A 16,600-nucleotide genomic window follows, 5' to 3' on the forward strand; every position below is an offset into this window, starting at 1 on the left:
CTCAGCAAGATTAGAAATATTGCACTTGCTCTTGCTAATAACAAGAGTCAGATCTGTTTAAAGGACAAATTCAGTATCATTAAAGGTATAGTGAACATGATCGTTCTTTAATATAAAATTGATTAGACAACGTTATAATTCTTTCCACCAATGACCACTGATTTAGGGACAAGGCAGTAAACCCAGCAGTACAAACTGTGGTAAATTCATTTTACTCACCCAGCAGCAATTGGAGGTTTTCAGAGTAGCAGCATAGAATGAGGATGTCTGTTTTGACAGGCCTGTTGGAACAATCCTAACTTATCTGCCTCAACAAAGCCCCCTTTGAGTTTCACCATGAACGGCTTGTTTGTTGCAAATACTTTACAATGCAGAAAATCAGAAACCATGCCTCAGATTGAGAGATGTGGCTATACAATATAATCTGAATGCACGCTTTATCCAGGTGCTTGTATGTTTGGTGAAGTTTTATCTAATGTTGCAGGAATACAGAAACCACACAGAAATGATTTTTACATTTACAGTACATTTTTGAAAAAATAGTTTGCCTTACAATACACCACAAATACAACAATGCATTTACAGTAAATAGCATAGCATAAATATTTACAAACTTGTATTCTTATAAATAGGAAAATATAAAGTTTTGTGGTAGGTCCTTGCTATAAAACATAGTCAGCTGTCCATTTTGAGATGCTATTTGGGTTTGAATAATTGTTACATATTTAGCTCAAATATTGAACTATTCTGCTATTCAGTTTTAATACTTTTTTTGCCTTAATGGTGCATTTCACATATCTATGTGCACACAAAGCGTATGTGGTTACATACTTGATGCACTGCATAGATGTAATTTTGTTATTTCTGTACAGAATTGTACTCCAGTGATTTGATGTTGAAGTTGATGTCTGAATTGTAATTGCAAGGTTAAATTACACATTGTTTTGGTATTGTTTATGATTAAAAGTCTGGTTACTCATAGTACTTGAAGGTAAGTGGCTTTAAAGTCTGTTCCAAGGGCACTTTTTGCATTACATTTATAAATCCCTGAGTTCATGAGCACCGGATTTTGTATGACCAGGCTGCCTTCAACTGTCATGTGAACACCGCCCTGTGCTGCAAAACGGTTGCTGGGCACAAGAGTTGTGCGTCCAGGGAGAGTCCAGGAGATGTCAGGCTTCGGTATACCAGCTGCCACACAGCTCAGCTTTACTGAAGATCCCCTGTTCACCCTCGTTATGGATGGTGGTGCATTAGTGATGCGTGGAGGGTACACCATCACTGCGACTGGGTATGACAGCGTCGAAGAACCAAATGTGTTTGTGGCTTTGCAGGTGTAGGTCCCTCTGTCAAATGTGGCCGTCTCTCTGAGCTGAAGCGTGCCATTTGGAAAATACGTTACTCTTCCAATGACCTCAGGCTTGTCCAGGACCATGCCACTGGGGAGGGTCCAGGATATCGTAGCTTGTGGCCAGCCATCGACAGTGCAGGGCAGGTTTAGGCTCTGCCCAAATGAAACCTTTGTGGGGCCTGAAGTTCCACGGATCTGGGGCTTCCTCCCCGGTTCTAGAATGTACCTTTTCTCTGCTTGCCCCGCCACGTTTTTAGCCAGGCAGCGATAGACACCTTTATCACCGGTCACCGGATGTGATATGCGCAAGGTCCCGTTGCTTGGGTAGTGAAGGAAGCGTTGAAGTTTAGTGCCGGGTGTTAGCACGGTGCTGTTTGGGAGCACCCACACAAACTCTGGCAAAGGTTTGCCTCGGGCTTGGCACTCCAGAGTGACCTCAGTGCCATCTAATCTGAGGGGCAAAACCTCAATGTTTGGCACTAGAAAGCTAGGCTTCTCTGCGAGGGCTGCCACTTCGAGCTGAATATCTAGTCTTGCTTCTCCCAGGTTATTTTTTGCCAGGCACACAAACTGACCCTCGTCGGTCTTCCTCAGGCCTCGCAGCTCCAAGCTCCCATTTTGGTGCACCTGAAACCTTCCGCCCAGGTAAGGCGTGGGCAGCGACATGCCGTAGGACGTGGTCCAGGTGATGCGTGGTTCTGGCATGCCCTCTGCTCGGCAGTCCAGTAGCATTGTCTGGTAAGACACTGCCAGAACCTTCTTGGTGTTTCTGCCCCTTTGTCCGTTTATCTGAGGCTCTCTGGCCACCACTTCCAGCTTCACGTTTTTTATGTCGTCCCCGGCTGAGTTCCTGGCCACGCACGCATACTTTCCCCGGTCAGCGAAACTGACCTTCCTGATTACCAGAGTCCCGTCCCCCAAGAGTTGATACCTGGCAGATGAAGAGGAAATGATCTCATTGGTCGGTGACAACCATATGATTGTAGGCGGCGGATCCCCTCTGGCCTCACACTTCATGTACACAGGCTCCTCAAGACGACCCCAGAGCGGCGACTGGTCCTTGAACAGGATCCGCGGAGAGTCCGCCACCACTCTGATGCTAACCCTCATTTCGTCCTCTCCCAGGGTGTTCTTAGCGTAGCACGTGTAGTCGCCCTCGTCCTTCTTGCCCATCTGCTGCAGCAGGAGCGTGCCGTTCTCAAACATCACGTAGCGGCGTGACCGGGCTCCGCTGTCGTCCGACTGGAGGGCGTTGTTGATCATGGTGCCGTCCGGCAGGCTCCAGGACAGCTCCGGGTCTGGAAGACCCGATGCCACGCAGTCCACCTGGAAGTTCTCGCCGTGCGTGACCCTCTTCTGAGCCGAGCCCAGGGTCTCTATCTTTGGCGGCTTCATGAGGACTTCCACCTGAAATATCTCCATGTCCTCGCCGTTTGGCCTCTGGAACATGCAGACGTAGGTTCCTCCATCTTTCCCTGTCAGCTGCTGAATCCTGAGAGTGCCATTAGGGAACGCAGTGATAGATCTATCCGGGCTGAAAAAAGTAATGTGCACAAGACAGGTTTGTTAAGCAATGTTAATATCCTAAATGTACTTCAGTTATAATGGTGCTCCCATCAATCGTATTGTAAGTTGCGAATATGAATGCTGAATGACATGTCAATGTAAGTGCTCTGAAAAATGCCTTAATCCCAAAAAAGAGCTCAAAGAGCTCTGTAAAACACGTTTTCTAGACAACAGACAGTACAGGCAAACATTTATACAGCCCACCCACAGGCAATGTAACAACGTTTACTATGCCAACCTGGGAAGAAAGAATTGTTTAAAAAAAAAAAAATCAAAAGTAGCCATACATATTAATGCATATGATGGCACAAAATGTGAGACATGTATTTCAGCAGGTTTTATCTTTTTGCTTGGAATGTGGAATGCCTGATCATATCTTGCCAATAAACAAAAACGGTAAGTCAGCAACAAAACGCTCTAGGGTTTCCAAAACTGTAGCTAACTGCTTTCTTCTTCCTTTCACATTCTGTCTCTCTGTCTCGTTTCCAGATTCAAGCTCTGACAGGGAGAAGAGAATGTCTTCAAAAAGTTATTTTGGCAATGTCCTGACTCTATGGAAATGTCATAATGAAATAAGCATTGTACAGGGCATACCTCTTTTATAGGTAAATATCGTTTTCTTTACAGCAAATAATCCAAAATATAGATATCATCTCACTATCTATGTAAGCAGTGATCACATGACCATGATGAGTTTAAATGAACCTTACCTACTTTACTTAAGCAGTAGGCCTATGTGCAAGTGCTCTTGTTTATATGTGTATATATTCTGTTTATACACTTTTTCTGAAGGTGCAGTTTGGTCATCAGTTTAACATTAAGTCCATTTTTTCATTCTAAAACTTTTAAGAACATTTCAAGCACATCTGAAGCATAAGATGTAATTTACAGTTTCAGTGTTACAGTTTCAGATATAGAAGCATGTTATTCTATGCAAGGAATGAAATAAAATAAAAAAAACACAAAATAATGAACAAACATCCCCAACCCATTGCATTCAAAAGATAAATCTGCTCGTTTCTTTTCTAACATGTTTATTTTCCTAAAGTGTAAATTTAAATGTAATCAGTTTCATTTAGTATCCGATGGACACTAGGAGCCAACATATTTTCTGACCTCAAAATGACAGGCTGCTTGATCTTTTTCAAGTTCTGTCAAGTTATGATGGGCATTAATGACATTAATTACATGAATTACTCTAATTGCCTTCAATGGAGCCTCTCCAATACTGACTTTTCATTTAAAGTTTGTGAATCTAAAAGGTAGATTATTTATTAGCCAGAACAAGAAAATGTTTGCTGAACAATTCTAATAATCTCCATAAACCATACAAAATGTCAATTTCTTATTATTGTGTTACATGTACTATATATAAACTTAATAAAAAGTGTAATTGTTGTAGAATTTACATGTGTACTTAATCCACTCCAAATGTATTCACACCCTTGACAAAAATGAGCAAAGAAAGTTTTATAAAATAAACAGTACAGGCAACCAGCTGTTTTGCTTTACCACTTTCCACTATTCGGTCAATAATTAATAATATTTGGAACCACTGGAATAGGAGTCAACCTGCCTAGTGAAAGATGCATGTGCATCTTGTTCCTATACATGGTGAGGCATATGGTTTGGTAGGCAAAACAATAAATAAGTAAAATAAATTAAGAGTGACAGTTGGAGATCAACAAATCTGGGATGCATATTGGGGACACAAAGTCATATCAGATGGCGTCTGCATGCCAGTAGGCTTTTTAGAAGTGTTGCCAAGAAAAAAAAAACCTATATTTAGGGTAATCAACGAAAAGCAGCATCTGAAGTTTTTTAAAAGTCATTGTAACCTCAGCTGGCACCGGCGTGTGTGTGCATTTCTGTGAGTATGCACGTGGTGTGTATGTGTGTGTGTGTGTGTGTACACAAGAGAGCGCTGCTTCTGTACCTGTAACGATGATCCAACAGCGTTTTGGAAGGCAGCCTCCAGAGGGCGCCGCGCTTTGTGCTTGTTGACTCCTGGCAGGTCAAGTACACAGTGGAGCCATACATGGCTGTGACTCTGTGCTGCTGGGACACACTCCGCGGGGGGCTGGACGACTCCTGCCTGATGTCCAGCTGAACCCCTCTCCTTGCAGTACCCACGGCATTGGTGGCCGAGCATTCGTATTTTCCGGAATCGGTTAGTGAGAGGCTTCTCACAAACAGTGTCCCGTTTGGGAAGATAAAGAACCGAGAACCGAGGAACTGGGAGGGTTTTATTTGCGCTCCGCTGGGAAGGTTCCATTTCAGGACGGGCGCAGGTTCTCCTTTCACTGTGCAGTGCACGTAGATACTTCTACCTGTGTGTATCGTGATGGTTTCCGAAGACACCTCTTTGATGGTGGGTGGCAAAGCAGCAACGTGGATGTGGTACGTCACTGTGTCCGCACCAGCCGCATTGCTCGCAATGCACTTGTAGTTTCCTTTACTGGAAAAGTTGACCGCTTGGATCCTCAGCGTGCCATTGGTCAGCAGCATGGCTCTGCTGTCGGGAAGCCCCGCCTCCTGAACAAATGTTCTGTCTGGAAGAATCCAAGAAATCTGTGCCTTGGGCTTGCCCTCTGCTAAACAGTCCAGATTGAGAGACCTTCCCAAATACACAGAGATGTCCGTAGGGTTTGGGGGCACAATTTTAGGAGGCTGAGTCAGCACCGCAAGCGTAATGACCATACGATCTGACCCAAATTTATTTTGTGCAGTGCAGAGGTACTGGCCCCTATCCTGCAATTGAACATTCTTAATCACAAAGGTCCCATTTTTCAGAACTTCAAATCTTTGTCCATGCTTTGTGTTTGCCTGAATAGTGGCACCTGTTAAGGAGACACAGAAGGAAGGTATGAATTCATTCAGGGAGAATCTAATTAGTCTGTCTGAAGGTCAGCAGCAAGGTCAGACGGACAAAGATTAATGGGTTACACAAAGGCTACAGAGTATCTCCTCTCCAGGGGATCTCTTGTCTTGAGTTTCTCTGTCAAACAGCACAGCGGGTAGCATTAGCCAGAGAGCTGACTGATTTGGAAAGACAGGCAGCCCCTCCTGGTCGTGCTGTTTGTTAATCTGACCCTGTCAGAGGAGGTTAAAATAAAAATATCCTGGTGAATTCAGGAACTTTTTCACTAAATCACATAATATATATCTACTTTTAAAAACAGATAAATTGAACTCTGTTTCAAAGATACAGTAGATATTATAATTAGACCACGAGATTTATCTTAAGCAGAATGTATAATAGTTGAACTAGAAACACAGAAACAGATTTTGTTGGTTTTGTTCAAATTACTATTGATTATAGGGTGGTAAGATAAATGTAAAATAAAATTAAAAAGTCATTTTCATAGCCATGATGTTTTTTATATTAAGTGACCTACACATATTGTGGACAGATTGAAGAAACAATGCTGTTTCAGAAAGATCACAGAGAAACAGAAAATCGCAGCTCTATGCTGTCAAGAATCTATTTTTCCCCAAATGCTTCCATAAAGAAAACACTGAGCGCAAAACTGCAATTTAAAAGCAATAAACTGTTTTTCACTGCGTAAGCATTTTGAAAATTTATTTATTTTTGAACTTGACATGTGGTATGAACATCAGCGGAGTTTGAATCTATTGACAGTACCCACCTGTTGAGACTTTGGTCCAGGAGAGCGCAGGCGCCGGCTCCCCTGATGACTCACAGGGGAGAAACACATCCGTTTCCGCCAAAGCAGACATGCTGACGGTATTAACAGAGGTGATCCTTGGCCTCTCTCCACCTCCCGTCAGGTCTGGGAAGGGCAGAGCAGTGCTCGGTTTCTTCGGCCCCCAATGACTGAAATGCAGTCGGCTATCGTGGAGAACACTGGGCGTGGCTTGAGGCCTGTTGGGGGCCCATGGCACGAAGGCGGGAGTAACAGGACTGTGGGCTTTTGGTATGGTGGGAGGTTTCTGGAACTTTGGAAAAGGGGAATCAACCCTCGGCTTTGGTGTGACAGTCTTGCCTGACTGTGAAAGACGATAAGCATCCAGCTGAGACTGTCTATACCTGTTTCTAAGCCTGGATAGGAATGAAAATTCCCTGGTCCTATTGTGAAAAGTGTTGAGCGGAGGTCGTGAGGTCTGTGGAGTGGTGGCACCTCGTGCAGGAGATGCTGATTCCGGGATGGAAGCCGTTGGTTTGGCAGTCAGCGCGGTAATCTCTGGGCGGTTGGTGACCCCGGCATCTTTTTCCCTGGGGTAGGGGAAATGCCAGGTTCTGCTGGGAGAGGAAGGATAGTGCCTCGAACCGTGAATGGATGGCCATGCCGGGAACAAATTACGATTAACCCAGGAGGAGCTGTGAGTGGAAGTTGTTTGTGTGTTTGGTGTGTTTAGCTTCTTCTGGGCATGCTGTTGTATGACCCATGGGTGGTGTGCAGGGACAACTGGGGGATTGGGGTTCTCAGATCTAGTTTTTGAGGAGTCCTCCTTCTGCCTGTTTGTCAGATTTGGTAAAGAATCTCTCAGTCTGTGAACGTAAGTAGGATTCCTTGAGCTTGGCCCAGGTGTTCCCAACTTTGTCTCTGTTTCCCTGTTTGGTTGTATATATGTCTGTGCTGGGTTATGAATCGGAACAGCTGGAGAAACGTTCACCAGCTGGTCCTCCCCCCTTGAGAGCATAGGGTTATTCAAGAGCACTGTTACTGTAGTGGTTAATGAAGGGGACAATGTGCTGGTGGCCAAAGTGGGCACAATTTGTGCTTTCTTTTGATAATGGGAAGTGTCTTTTGCTGTCAGTATCCATGGTGACTTCTGTACATCTGTGTCTGCTGATGCAATGGAATCCTCCTTGTTTTCATTCCATTGTTTCCTCTCCTGACTGGGTGGTTGAGAGACATGCAGCCTGTTGTTTGAAAGCAGTGCAGTAGTTTCTTGTTTAGCAACAGGTGGTTTTGTAGAAAGCTTAAATGTGTCATGGTACAGTGGAAAATATGTGCTTGAGGCATGATGTGTCTGTGTCCTGTATGAGTTTTCCATTGGATTTATGGTGGCCATCTGCTTTTCTGTTGGTTTAATCCCCGGCCCCTCTATTGGAAGATTTAGAGGGCTTGCAGCAGTCACTTTTTCTTCTGTACCTGAGTTGTCATTTGTAGATCCACTGGATAGTTTGGGATTACCAGGAGAGTTTTTATTACTGTCCAACATTTGAGAGCTGTCAGCATTCTTTGATTTTATTGACTCATGTTTTTCTGAATTTGTTGAAAATGGACTGATGGTTACCTGCATTCTGTCAGGTGACGGGGGAGGAATATTTTTGGAGGAACTGATTGGCCGAATCCTGCGGTATGGGGGTCTCCGGCGTCTGTGTGGGGGCCTCCATCTCTGTGTCCCATTTGAATTAGAGGTGGTCTCTTTTCTGTCCTGCACTATATGTCTGTCTGGTGGTGGCTCCTGTCGTGTCACTTCTGTGCTCAGGAGTGTTACATGGACATTGTCAGTGTAGCCAACAGTAACAGGATTAGGATTTAATTGGTACGGTGTGGGAATAGGGAAAACCTCACTGTGAACTGGCATTGTTTGATGTTTTGGAACTGCTGTTACATACGGTGTTGGTGGTGGTAATAGGTGGTCAAAATCATTTACCTTTTTGGGAAATTCCAATTCGGTTTGTTTCTCTGTAGATTCATCAGGAGTTACTTCACTAGCGCTTATTGAAGAACGGGTATTTATTAAATTAGGCATGGTAATAGTAGTGGTAGTGGTAGCACTAGTTGTTGTAGAAGTGGTACCAGTGGCAGGAAGAGGAGTATGAGAAGAAAGATGTGGAGTAATAGTGGTAGTAGTGGTGGTAGTGGGAGTGGGAGTTGTAGTTTCTTCTGTTGTCATCATTGTGGTCATCATTGGTCGTGGTGAAGGATCAGTAGAGCTCTTAGCATTGGTTTTTTCCAGGAACTGAGCCCAGCGGTTAGGGTCGAGCTCTTTAACAGACTTGTTAGATTTCCTATCACTTTCCTTAACTCTCTTTCCTGTATGACCCTGGTTAAAATGACCTTGAGATCCATCAAGCCTCCCACTTGTGCTGTGTGGTGTCTGTGCGGGATTGGGTTGTTTTATTTCCAGATATCCCGATCCCTCTTCTTCGCTCTCCTCAGATAATTTTATACCTGTACGAGAGTCTGCACTGGTTGAGTCCTCATTAAATACACTAACACTTGGTAGTTCTGTGTCTTTATTACCTTCAATTGTAATTAGGTGGGACAACATGTCTACTCCATAGATATTTCCTGCTAAACAGCTGTATTCCCCAGAATCTTCCTTCATAGCTTCTTCAATAACCAGAGAGCCATTAGTTGATACATAGACTCTCTCTTTTGGTGGTGCTGGCTGCAGGATTTCATAGGACGGTAGGTACCAGCTGATCCCACTGGGCTTGACTGATGACACAGAACAGGGAATGGTGAGTGACGTTCCACTGTCCACAGATATTGGCTTGCCATTTATAGCATCAGGACTAAGCAGGAGTTCCCTCACTATTAGCCTGAAGGACACAACGTCCACGTAATTCTCAGTCCGTACAATGCAATGATATAACCCAGAGTCAGATTGACTTGCGTTGTCTATGACTAATGTGCCTTCCTCAGAGACAACCAGTCTTGCAGTGGATTCTTTCAGAATGGATAAATTTGGTAGCATCCATTCCACAGAGTGCTGCCCCAAGCTCTTTACTTTACACTTCAGGCTGGCTTGAGAATCCTCCAGACCAAATTGTATCCTTTCAGGATCCCTTCTTTGTATGATAGCCCAGGCATATGAGCTATCTTCTTGATCTCCCCAAACATTGACTTGTTCTGAGATGAAAGTAGTAAACTCCAGGACAAGTTTTTTAGTTGTGGTCATACGCCTGTTAAGTTGAAGGGTAACCCTAGGTTGCAGCAGCCACTCTGGTTCAGCCGTTAAATGTCCCTTGAGCTCTGTAAAATATGGCGTATCCTCACTCGCTGATTGCTCATACTGAAAAGTTGCAGTGGAGTCATTGTAACCTTTTCTCAGTCCTCTCTCTAGGATAGCGGGGCTCTCGTAGTAATAGGCCACCAGTCTCCAGAGCCTTTGCAGCTCGTCTCGGTCAATCTCACACTCCAGCTGGGTCATCAAAGTCACGTTGACCGACACCTGTCCCGGCGCCTTCAGGGCCTGCCAGACCACGGAGGTTATCTCGTCTGGGCGCTTCACAGAGCAGAGGACGTGAGCCCTGTTTCCGTGGCTGTCGGAGAGCACGAAGGTGAGGTGTCCCAGCGGGGACTCCAGGTCTTCGCTGCGCAGATGGTCAGGCTTGGTCTCGGCCTCCTCCCAGCCGGGGCTCTCGCTCAGCTTCAGAGGAGATTGGACGGCGGGTCTCTGACAGGACAGACGCTCGGGGGACAGCTGAAGAAGCTGGCTGTTGTTGAGATTCTGCGGCGAGGAGCACGTGCTGCAGTTTTCGCTCGCACCAGAATCTCGATCCTTTTTGCACTTAATCACTCCTAGAGAGAGAGTAAGAGAGAGAACGAGCATAAGAGACACCATTGCAATTTTGGAATGAATGTAGTTTGCAACAAGTTGCAGATGCTCTGCACAGCAGTGTGAGTAATTAAACTTGAATGAAATGGAAAAAACCTGCATATTAAGGTTTTTGGTATTCTGGATTTTTTTCTAAGCAAATGTGTGTCAAGTATTCATACTGATAGATTATTAACAGTAAATACAGATGGGCAATGTTTACTTTATATGGCTAATCATTGGTTGGAAATCAATTAGTTACTGCTTGCTGTATTTTCAGCAACTGAGTTTGTATGCTGTAATTTGTCTAATTCAGGTCTGTGTCTCTAAACCCATTTCATTTGAATGCATAAAAAAGCCAATTAGCTGTGATGGAGTGGTGGTTGATTCATTAGATAAAGAGAGACCAATCATTGTGAGTGGTGAACTCCTACAAAGTAATTTTATTATCTGAACCAATTAGATGTTAGAATCACGGAATAAACAATGAAGTAAATCTAAGACTAAAGATTTGGCTTTAGTCATAGATTTAGATACAGTATAGTGGCCTTCTGGTCAATAATCATGAATGTAAACATGGTACGTTGTGAATATTACTGAATTAAACACAAGTTTTTAGTGTTGACGAGGACAGTAGAATACATTTGCAATTCTACCTAGTAAGTAATAAATGACAATTTGACATTGACATTCACGATGTGATTAAGGTACTGCAATTGGATTATTTTTAATAGCTACACAACAGGAGCCTTTACGAGGAGGCTATGTCTGCGTTTTTCCACGGGACAAGTGAAACTATGAGCAATAAATCCCAGTTTCCAAAAACCAGGACCACAAGTACAAATGGCGTGTTTTCAGGATTACGAAAGTTTCTTATGGCCTCTGAAAACCAAACGGCTTTACAGAAGCATAACATCCCACCGTTGTTTTTGTTGTGCCACTCTATGAGCCACCGGAGCTGGCAGTCGCATGTCCAAGGATTGCCGTGCAGGGAGAGGAGCTCCAGTTTTCCCAGGTGTTGCAGGGTTTCCGGTAGCAGGTATTCCAGCTGGTTGTCAGCCAGGTGGAGGTGCCGCAGGCTGGAACTCCAGAAGGTCCCCAGAAAGGAGAAGGTGACGAAGGTGTGCGGATGCAGGTCCCTCAGGAGGTTGCCCTCGAGCTGCAGCAGCTTCAGTGATGTCAGGCCATTGAAGGAAAGCGGTTCGATGAATTCTATGAGGTTGTGATCTAGGTGGAGTCGCACCAGGCCAGACAGACCTTCAAACATCTTGGGTTTGATGGTCTTCAGCTTGTTATAGCTTAGCTTGAGAATCTGCAAACGAAACCAAACAACTGAACAATGTGTGCATTGCTTGAATAGAACTTTAAGATGTTATTAATCTTATACTGTACCTTGTTTAGTAAAAAAATCTGCTAGATGTATTTAAAAGCAGACATATAATGTTAATTTCCTCCAATATCAGATGATGACTGTGAGATGAAGAATGGCATAAGAAGGAAGACGAAACAAAGAACAATTAACAAAGAAGAAAATTGTTAATAATTTCTGTGTAATTTTTTTTTTTTTACGAGTATTTACCATGCAGCCATTTATCTTTACCTCTGTCTCTCCAAAGCACATAATTCAAATCAGAGCAACAGTGCATATTAACAGTGCTCATTCTGGTGCACCAACTAAACTGCAAACAAATATATAAAAGCAAGAAGCGATACTTTTGACTGTTTATACTGTTTACTCCAGGGCGTCTGCAGTTTTTTGTAACTCTGGGTAAGAGGCTTGCCATGCTTTGAAAGAAGTCATGCGTGTTTCACGTGCAGACAGACAGCATTTAAAGTGATTCCCTCATCAATGGCTTACTGTACCTGAAGGGAGCGCAGGTTGTAGAGGGCTCCGGGGGAAACTGTCATTATGTCGTTTCCGTGTAACATGAGCATCTCCAGACGTCGGAGGTCTGTGAAATCCGAGGCACCCACTGCCTGGATACTGTTATAGCTGGAAGCAGAGAGAGAGAGAAAGAGAGAGAGAGAAACTCAACAATGAGGCTTCTGCTAGAGCAGCGCAGGAAATAAATATGATAACAACAGCCAGTTTTACTGCACTTGTGGGATTTCTTCCTTGTGTTTTATGTTCGTACGTGTCACGGTATACATTACACAGTGTGTTGCCAAGAGTTAAAAATTGGAAACTGACCAAAGCAGAAAGGAAAACCTCACATGCTAGGAAATGGTTGAAACCCATCAAAACAGAAATGATTGTTAAAAATGTAGTGCCGGAGTGTAGTTCTGTTGTGAAAAGAAAAATTAAAAATTTGGCAGCCTACCCTATGTTAACCTTCTCAGTGTCCTTCGGCATGTTGCGGGGGGCGGAGGTGAGGTGGCGGAAGGCGCAGTGCACCTCCCGGGGGGTGGGGCAGCTGCAGGACCTGGGGCAGGCATGCAGGGTGAGGGGCAAAGCCAGAAGCACCAGCAGCACTGTCATGACGCAGGGAGGTGGGACATCCAGGGGAGCCATCTCTGTCACGACACCATCTGACCTGAAAGGACACCGTCATGTGTCAGCAAGCTTGAGCACTGCACACACACACTCTTTTTTTCCTACGGTCAGTCGAATGTCATAAATTGTAGACAAATGAGACTAGCGACATGCCACCTGTTTGTTATAACACAGTTTAAACTATGACATGGAAAGCCCTAAACTGGCAGCTAATGAGTAGACAAATATAAAACTACCTGAATTCCGCACCATCTTTAGCTCACCTAATAGAAGTTGTTCCCCTCATTTTTGCATGATTTCTTCTGTGACATTTGTTATTTAGTCTATGTCTCCACCATTATGATTGCACTAAAAAATGGATTGTTTTGATTATGAAGTTATATACATTTTAGCGGCTCCACTTTAATTCCGTTTTGTTTAACAAAGTTTAAACAAAGGGGCGGAAAAAACAGTGCTGAAAGATATTAATGTCAACATTTCTCTGGCTTTCCAAAGTTACTAATGAATAAAAGGATTTGCTAACTTTCTTCCTTGTGAGTTTTATGCTGAATATACTGTAATGCACTGCATACTTGTATTTCATATACTGTCAATCTGTCTTTTGCCACTTTACATTACATTACATTACAGGCATTTGGCAGACGCTCTTATCCAGAGCGACGTACCACAAAGTGTATAACCGTAACCAGGGACAAGTGTGTTGAAAACCCTAGAGGGAAGTACAGTTCCAAGTGCAGGGAGCAACTGCGTAGTTTAACTTGGACCCTGTAGCTTAAATTCACTTCACTCCAAACTATCATGTCTGCTTCTGTACCTTTAAGAGGAGATTTTTTGAAGGCACTACATACTCCAGAAATCTGAGAACTGCTGAATGTTGTCAAAAACAAATCATTAGTCAGAAATGTTCCCCAAGAAATACATAGCATTGAACTCATCACAACGAGCCTGTGCAAGAATGCCTTCCCCTGAAAAAAGAAATTAATAAAAGAAATCTTAAAAGGTTCATGACATGTATAGCACTTCCTGAATACCAAAATATTTGCCTTGAGGTCAGATAGGGTAATAAATGATCCTGTGTTATTGAGTATTACTTTACTCGGACTAGAACTGTATTTGAAATGGCTAAAACATATAACAAAATGCTCTCACAATTCATTCAGTTGTCATTGCCACCATAATAACCCCTGATGACCCTAGAATGAACCCTTACTACGTCCAGCCACAGGTTAAATTACAAATCCTTGGGGCAATCAAACAAAATAGAGTCAAGGGTAATCAGTATTTAACACAACACAAGAATATATATTTCCAGGCTTCATATACAACAGTATCTTTAACTGCATGTCTAGCAGGCTGGGAAAAGATCAACTGCTGAAGGTTTTATTTTCATAAAAAAACAAAAACAAATGCTCACCTCAATGAATCTTGAAAACGAACACTATTCAACACTTGTGTCTCTCTGTATTTAATATGAAACTATTGTGAAACTCAGCCATAATAGGATATTTAATAGATAATTGCTAGAGCTGGGTATTCCATGTGATTCAGATCAGTAGTTGACCTCAGGTGACATTGTTCATGTTTAGTGTGCACACATATGATCCACTGCCAGGATTTTCACACCCCAGAACCCAGCCGCCAGGAGAATGCCTGGATGACATAAATATTGATAAATCAAAAGTGACCTCATTGTTGCATTTATAGATGATTCCAAGTCGGGGTAGGGTAGGGTTGGGGGGAGGGAGAGAGAGAGAGAGAGAGAGTTTCGGGGGAGCCATCTGCCTGGACTACATCATCACAATCATCACAGTGGTAGATGAGAATGTGGCAGGGATCCAGTTCAACTTTTGACTGACAATTTGCCTTTCAGCTTCAGTAACTTGAGAGTAAAAATATGCCGATCAGCGTTTCATCTCAGTGGGCTCCACTGACATCTGACAACCATTCATCTCTTTTAACGACTTTGTGATTAATTTAGGAGTTTATAAAGGGTTTGGGGTCTGTGGCGGCTGTGTGTGTGTGTGTGTGTGTGGTGCAGTATGTGGTACTTGGCTGTAGTACTCCATAACCATAACCATAATGCACTTTCCCCTACGGTTTTAGTCCCACTCTGAGGGCGCTTCATATGCCAGTTAACTCGCTCGTGGACACCGCAGAAGATCACAACAGGTTGGTGCAAGGCCCCCCTTAAAACCCAAGACTGATGGATTTAACAGGGTCCAGGTTTGAGCAAAAGCAAGGGGCTTCATGCCGTCAAAAATCGCCCCCAGCTGTTTCAGTCCGAGACACAAGATTCTTTGCATGACCTACATATCATTCATATCAGAATCAGACGAATCTTCAACTCAAACCATATCTGCACACTGCCGAGTATCACATGTAGTATAGGAGACCCTTATGTTTCTTATACATGACATGTGTTATTGTTGTCTTTCAAAAAAAAATCTAAGCTAAATGATTCAGTTGTATTTCTTTAAGGCACTAGTGAAAGCTTGAGTGATAAAAGAGGAATTACAAAGCTCTCTCCACAATATTTACCATAAATATGCAAACTGAGGCGTATTATATGAAAGGCAGTTACACTTGATTTCCACACTATTAGTTGTCTGTTTTTATGAACACATTTTACATTCATCCTAAAGCAATATCATCATACACAACTAATAAATATGTCAATTTATGAACTATGAAATTAGCAATACATATGCTATAATATCTAAAAATATAACTCAGTCATGCATTGTTTTTAAATTTTAAAGAGTTAAATGTCCATTATTTGTGAATAGAAATTTGATCCAAACAAGATTTAATGTCAGAATTAACTCAGTAGTTGGGTTAATGAATCCCTGAAAAATCTTGCACTTTAAAAAAAAAGGAATGGCTTACCTGGAAAGTCTTGCAGAGAAACAGGGAAAAAACGAGGGAAGAGCAGCGGTGTCCGTGAACTGGGCTGTTCGAATTCAGGCGGAGTAGATTCAAAGTGCTCAACAAGTGGAGCGTATTTTTGTTCTGTCCTTTACCGAACGAGGTGATACCCGATCTCTGAGGGAAAGGATAGGAAGGAGCTGAGCCCCGTCAGGTCTGCCTGTGGATCCAGGAGTTCCGCTGATCCGCATCTGGATTAGCGCTTAAGTTTCCCCCTGTCTTCCTGAGCGCTCAGCTGCCCTGAACAGGAATGCTGTTCACTGGCTCTCCTCCACGCCGTCTCTCCTCCTCCTCCTCTCTTTTCCTGTCTTACCTGATACTCTGCTTTCCTGAGTGAGCCTCTTTCCCTCCTTCCCTCCCTCTCTCTCTCTCTCTCTCTGACTCTTTCTCTCTCTTTCTCGCTCACTCTGTAACCGACTCAACTCCCTCTCCCTCTTTCTCTGACACTGTCCCTGTCCCTCTCGCTTCCTCCATCCTCTCTCTATCCCCTCCTCTCTCTCACACAAACGTACTTTCTCTGTACCATGAACATGCTCGCTCATTTTAACTTTTTCCTCTTTCTTTCCTCTATAAATACACAACCTATTCTCTCTTTCCCCCTGCCATCCCATCCCTGTCTCATCACTGTACCATCTTGTTTTCCATCATCACATTCTGTTCTGATCCATGTTCTCATCTGTCTGTCCGCACAAATCTGCCCCTCTGTCCCCTGGAGGTGGTGACGTGGCTTTTCGACACCTCGC

The 16,600-nt window shown here is 43.5% G+C and overlaps 1 protein-coding gene across 1 annotated transcript; it reads right to left on the reverse strand.

Moving 5' to 3' along the window:
* Nucleotides 1-220: 220 nt before the first annotated feature.
* On the reverse strand, nt 221-16,135 carry si:ch211-159i8.4 (matrix-remodeling-associated protein 5). Its single transcript, XM_064329350.1, has 7 exons — nt 15,819-16,135; nt 12,760-12,972; nt 12,302-12,431; nt 11,360-11,750; nt 6,568-10,422; nt 4,854-5,757; nt 221-2,885 (listed from the first exon to the last, which is right to left on the reverse strand). The coding sequence occupies exons 2-7, from the start codon at nt 12,948-12,950 to the stop codon at nt 977-979; spliced, it is 7,380 nt and encodes a 2,459-aa protein (XP_064185420.1). The 5' UTR covers nt 12,951-12,972; nt 15,819-16,135; the 3' UTR covers nt 221-976.
* Between the last annotated feature and the right edge of the window lie 465 nt (nt 16,136-16,600).

The sequence above is a fragment of the Anguilla rostrata genome, chromosome 3 (assembly GCF_018555375.3).
Source record: "Anguilla rostrata isolate EN2019 chromosome 3, ASM1855537v3, whole genome shotgun sequence".
Lineage (NCBI taxonomy): Eukaryota > Metazoa > Chordata > Actinopteri > Anguilliformes > Anguillidae > Anguilla > Anguilla rostrata.